Source organism: Microcaecilia unicolor, chromosome 2, assembly GCF_901765095.1.
Source record: "Microcaecilia unicolor chromosome 2, aMicUni1.1, whole genome shotgun sequence".
In the NCBI taxonomy this organism is placed as follows: domain Eukaryota; kingdom Metazoa; phylum Chordata; class Amphibia; order Gymnophiona; family Siphonopidae; genus Microcaecilia; species Microcaecilia unicolor.
In genome coordinates, this window is record NC_044032.1 from 402450290 (window position 1) to 402456578 (window position 6289).

Sequence of the window (6289 nt, forward strand, 5' to 3'; positions counted from 1 at the left end):
TGGACTTGGATGGATTATGTACCAGACAATTGTCGGTAAGCCAGGTCATCACTTGATCTAAACAGCGCTGAAGCGGTGAAATATCTGGAGTCAAATGGTCAGTATAATGTACTAGTAGGATGTCACCCACATAATAATATTCACTGATACCTAAATCTTATATAATGGTGGCCCTTTGTAAAAGGGGCCCTAAAAAAAAGGCAAAATGTTTCCCCTTCTCAGTGCTTGGTCAGAAACAGTAATGAAAAACATAAGACAAAAGTCATCAAGATACACTCTCATAGAATAATTAAATTAAATTAAGTTATGCTATTTACGTTTGAAGTTGTGATTTCACATATGACTCAGAATTAGTGTTGTATAGTAACTAAGTAAATGTAACTAGTTACTGTACTTAAGTAAACTTTTGTCACATTTACTTTGAAAGAAGTACAGGAAACATTTGTTACTTTTACTAAAGTAATAATTTTGCCAATTTTTACTACAGTTACATCTAATACTTGTAGTTAAAAGTAACATGTAAAAGTGGAAGCAAGATGTAAATGATTCCTTGGTAAACCAAATGAAACAGCAAAACATGGTGGTCAGTGAAAATCTGCTGGGGCGAAGGAATGCTGAGATCCCATGACAAACAAACATAAGCAAATGAATAGTGGGAAATAGACCAAGCAATCCAGCAGATAAGGAAATTTCGGATACTTTTGGCATCACGTTATTTACCTGAAAGGCATGAATCAGATGTACCGGAGTGTTTTATCAAAGGTCTCTTTCAAGACCCAACAGCTGTCCAATCTTCTTTAATATATTTTAATTTTGGATATTAATATATGCAAGATCACTTACAAAGACTCTTGTGTCGAATCTCCCGTCAAACTCTTCTCAAGAATCCGAAGTTTCCTTGTCCATCTCTGGATTGCTTGGTCCATTTCCCACTACTCGTGTATAGCAAAACTTGGAACAGGATTTTGCTTATGCAGACCTCATCACTCAAACAACAGTGGATCATCTCATCTTAAAATTTACTGTTCAGTGAATATAGCCTATGAGAACAGTGGAGCCTGTGTTTGTTGAACTGGTTACTGGTCTCCAGCCAAACAGAACAGTGATAAGTTGGGTCACTTTGAAGTGAAGATAAAGCTGAACCTGGTTGCAATTCTTGATGAACAGACATGTGTCGCTGTCACAACAGACTGCTGGCCCTCCCATGGAAAATTTTACTCTATTGATAGAGTCTTTAGAGAGGAAGTCTGCTTGTCTGGCCTTAAGATTGGTATTTAGATGTTCTTACATCAGTTCTCAAAGATATTCAAACAGACTTTGCCATCAGATGAAAAATTGTTAGATCAATAGACAATGATTCCAACTTTATGAAAGCCTTCTCTGTAATTGGACATCATGACGATGATAACAAAAATGAAGATGCAAGTGCCATCTTCTAATGCAGATGACAATGATGATGACAAAGTATTCTTTGCTATATGAAGTCAAGTATTTCAGACAAAGATTCCCTTGATCAACACCTACAGCCCCTGTCAGAAGACATCAGTGGCTTTTCAGCCTGTTCTATTCTTTTATTCTGTTCAAATTTTGTGTACCACCAACTCTCCCAAAGGATTCTAATTGGTTGACAAAAGAAAATGACCTACTTAATTGAGGGAAATACATGTTGGGAGATATACATTTTGACATAAAATGCCCTATAGTTAGTTAAATCAATCCAATATTTTTCAAACTCTTCTCCTATGGATTACTATTCAAACAAGAACATCCCAAGGATGCTCATTCCAAATTTTTGCATCTTGGAATGGAAATGAGTTCACATTGATGGATCTTAAATGTATGTTTTTAAGAGTACGACAGCCTATTTGTAAAGTGTGAAAAAAAATAGGCACTACACCCAGAGGAAGGTAATGTGAGTAAGTCAACCAAATTCTCAGAATCCAGACTATGAAGTGATTTAAAAACTAAACAAGCTATTTTAAATCTGATACACTGTTGAATATGAAGTCAATGAAGATCAATCATAAAAGTAGTAATAGGATCAAAACATCTTCTACTGAGTATTAACCTATATTTTGGTCTGATTTGAAGAAACTTTTTATCAGACTGAACAATTCACTTCCTGCCAGACCAGTTGTCAAAGACCTTTTTAGCTGTGCTAAATTAATGACTCACAAGTGTACTTATGCATAAGTGACAGTCATTTTCAAAGTTTAGTTTTACTAAAAGCAAAGTGGATTGTAGAGCAATAAACATTAACAATAGTTGCATTCATTGTAGTAGTGGTACTTTTGCTTTTTACTCAAAAAGTATTATATTAGACAATACTTTTTTACTTTCACTTAAAAGTAAAATTTTTAATCCCCTGTTTACTAAGTTGTGCTAGTGGCTGCTGCATGGCAATACCAACACAGCCCATTCAAAGTGAATGGGCTATGACGGCATTAACGCACTGCAGCCACTAGCGCGGCTTAGTAAAAAGGGGAGTTAATGTGTTCTTCACTGTACTTTTATTTTTACTTTATTAAAATATACATTTATTTTACTTCTGCTTAAGTACTTTGACCTAGTGCTTTGAACAACACTGCTCAGAATTCAGTTGAGCACAGAGAGAAAGAACTGGGGAGAAGCTCCATAGGACCAGCAGGAACTTTATTGGGCAGCCCTCTATGTGATGGCGTTGTGATCTGCTTACTATCTTACCTCCATTTATTCAGTGGGAGAGCCAAGGAGTTCTAGTTAACTTCAAAAAGCAACTTGTGCCACAGTCAGCAAAAATAGACAAAGAAATTAGAGCGAGCTGACCAACTGAAAGTTTATATGACCAGTTGTAGGCTAGTCTCCCAAAGATATGACTTTTGTCTCTCAGAACTAAATGGAGGAGCAGCAACCAAACACATAACACTAGAGGGTCAGGAGCTCCATGGAGATCAGAAAAACACACAGTCTGGCGAGAGAATTTTTTCACCTATTTGCTCTATAGGATTCTTAGAAATATGTTTCATCAATTATATAAACATTTTAGAAAAAGGTCAGCTTTTAGCTGTCGAAACAGAAAAATGACGATAGCTAAGCTCTCATTCAGTCCAATTTCCTTACCTAACATGGTACCTTAAATCCTGCATCATCCCTGACTTTATCCTTACTTCCAAACTATTGTGCCTAACCCACTATGCCTGTTGAACACTTATGCATATATTCAACTAAATATCTGCATAAGTCAAACTGCTTAATATATGCTCCTAATTTTATACAGATAAGTTATCCATATAAATTTAGGACTGCTATTTCTGTTTTCCGTTATCTGCATAGTGCCTGATTATCACTGCTATCCAGATAACTTTGGAGTCTGTTACTGGTACACACCACTAATTCTAATCTCACTTTGTCTGCATAACTTTTGGATGTACATCAACATGCATAGCCAAAATGATTCTTTCAGAGGTACAGAAATGTGTGTGACTTTGGAAGCTACATGGATAAATCCTTTTGAATATTGAACTGTAGTTGTTGCATAATGACCTCTTGTGTCAGCAACAAATTCCTTGGTTTTATTACATATGTGCCCTTTCCAAGAAAGCCTGGGGGTTAACATTTGGCTAGCGGCAATGAGCATTTTATTAGCCACTCTGTCTTTCCCAGATATTCAATTCTGGGCCATGTCCAGGCACAGTATTGAATATCTGGATTTATGCAGCCATCAATCTCTTATGCGGTTAAGTGCAATATTTAGCACTTAACTACATAAGGGGACACCGCACAAAGATAAGACTGACTTTTATGTGGTCCAATTTAACTGCTTAACTTAGGGGCCATTTTACTAAGGCACGTAGGCTCCTATGCGCGTCCAATGCATGTCAAATTGGAACTACTGCCCGGTTAATGTGTACCTCGGATGGTAATTCCATTTCTGACGCTTGCCCAAAACACGCGATAGAAAATATTTTCTATTATCTACCGTGTGGCGCTAACCAAGCGGTAATCGTCAGTTTATATGTGCTGGCCGCTTATTGCCCGGTTAGCGCGTGAGACCTTACTGCTATGTCAATGGATGGCGGTAAGGTCTCAGTCCAGAAATGAATGGAGGAGTGGCCTAGTGCTTAGGGTGGTGGACTTTGGTCCTGGGGAACTGAGGAACTGTGTTCAATTCCCAGCACAGGCAGCTCTTTGTGACTCTGGGCAAGTCACTTAACCCTCCATTGCCTGCCGCATTGAGCCTGCCATGAGTGGGAAAGTGTGGGGTACAAATGTAACAAAAAAAATGTGTGCCTGTTTTAATTTTGCTGCAAGTTCATTTTTAGCAACAAAAAAATACCTTTTTTCCAGGCGCACTGAAAAATTGACCTGTGCGCGTACAAAACACGCACCTACAACAGCGCAGGCCACATTTCGGCGTGCCCTAGTAAAAGGACTCCTTAGGTGGTTAAGTGCTGACTCCATTTCCAGACTGTCTACAAAATAGCCGGCTTTGAGTTTAGCAGTCTGTGGTGATATTCAGTGGCACTAACCGGTTAAGTGCTGCTGAACATGAACTGACAGCCCCAAAGAAGCAATTTAACCAGTCAGAAGCTTTTATGGCCAGTTAAATTGCTTTGAATATTGACCCCATGGTTTTTGTCTTAGTTTCCCAACTTGTGGAAGACAATCATTCCACCACAGCCTGGTATTCTTTGGAGATAATCCCCTAATTACGATGCAATCCAGAACTATCTAAGCCTGTCACTGTATTTGCTTTCTAGGGATTTCAAGCACAATTATTGAAGAGAGAAACTGCAAGGACACACCAGGGACCTGCCTTTGAACTATTCACCTGTATCTGACTGGTCATATCCTATGGAATGCAAATCCCTACATTACCATATTAATCAAATAAAGCTTAAAACGATAACCACCGAGCTCAGAATTTACTGTAGAATTCACATGCAAGAAATCAAACTAAAAACCAAAACACGGCAATTGTCATAGTCCTTCTAACACAAATTACTGCCTTGTGATGTTACAAGAGAAAGGGAGGGAAAACGTCTTTCCAGTTTCTATGCCATTTCTTCTAGGTCAGCATGCACAATGAAGCAGAGTTCTAGAATGAACGAGTTGGCAAGTATTTTCAATTAGCAGTAAATTTTAAAAAACGGATATGATTTTTCCAGACTGAAGTGGCTGTGTCTTTGCATCTCTTTTTGTATCAGGGGCGTAATTCCAAAACTGATAGGGGTGAGTAAACATATCCTGATGTGAAACACATTCTATGTTGGCAGATCCTTTTCAAAAATGCTAGCAGTACTTGAGATGTGCTGACTTGGACACCCCAGTTATGATTTTTTGCCCTTTTTAAATCCACCTTTATGGACCAAATTCTATGTATGGCACTGTAAAAATAGGCACAAAAAAAGCTATGCTTAGCACTACTGTATAAACCATGCCTAATGTTAGGTAAGATTTGTAGAATATGCATAGGAGCTAGATTCTATATATGGGGCCTGAAAATTCTACACAGAAAATAAGCAAGCCTAGTCTTATTCTCTAAAGTACACCTATAGTTTATAGAATAGGTTTAAATTTCTATGCGGTATATAGAATACACCAAGTGCCTCTCCATGCAACCAAATTTAGTTGTGGCCATTTATGCCATGTTTTACTTGGTGTAAATTCCAATCCCTAAATTAAGCTCTGAGTGGGTGAATTCTATAACAAAGCACATAGAGTTTAGAAATGCCCATGCCCCACCCATGGCCACACCCCCTTTCAACTATGTAACTTAGAATTTAAGTGTAGGACATTATGGAATACACTTAGCGAGTTGTGCATGTAAATCTTAATGCCAATTAGTACTGATAATTGCTGGTTAGCATCCAATTAACAGCGCTGATTAGCTAGTTAACTAATTAAGTTATACACACTGTTATAGAATACGCTTTGATTTCTGTGCAGAAATTAAGATGCCATATATAGAATCCCGGGAATAGCGCCTGGACCTGTGACTAAATTTAGACGTGACCATTTTTGCCAACTAAAACCTGATGTCAATGTCTGTGCCTAACAGGTGCAGATTGGGTGTATTCTATAACAGAGTGCCATGCCCCCTTTTGATATCCATGCATTAGAATTTCCATGCACCACTTTACAGAATATGCTTAGAAAGTTGCACATAAATTCTAATTATTTGCACCAATTGGCTTGTTAAAAAAATTAATTTGTGTGTGCAATTTGGTCACATTGCCAGATTTGCATGCATAATTTTAGTCACCATATGTAGAATCTGGGGTAATGTGTGTAAATTTTCTGGCAAAAA

The 6289-nt window shown here is 37.9% G+C and overlaps 1 protein-coding gene across 1 annotated transcript in view; it reads left to right on the forward strand.

Moving 5' to 3' along the window:
• Window positions 1-5585, forward strand: part of LOC115462508 (C-X-C motif chemokine 11-1-like) — a 28674-nt gene extending 23089 nt beyond the window's left edge. Inside the window, exon 4 of the mRNA XM_030192501.1 lies at window positions 4740-5585. Within this exon, the coding sequence (XP_030048361.1) occupies window positions 4740-4761 (22 nt within the window). The 3' untranslated portion in view covers window positions 4762-5585. The remainder of the gene's footprint in view (window positions 1-4739) is intronic.
• The last annotated feature ends 704 nt before the right edge of the window (window positions 5586-6289 follow it).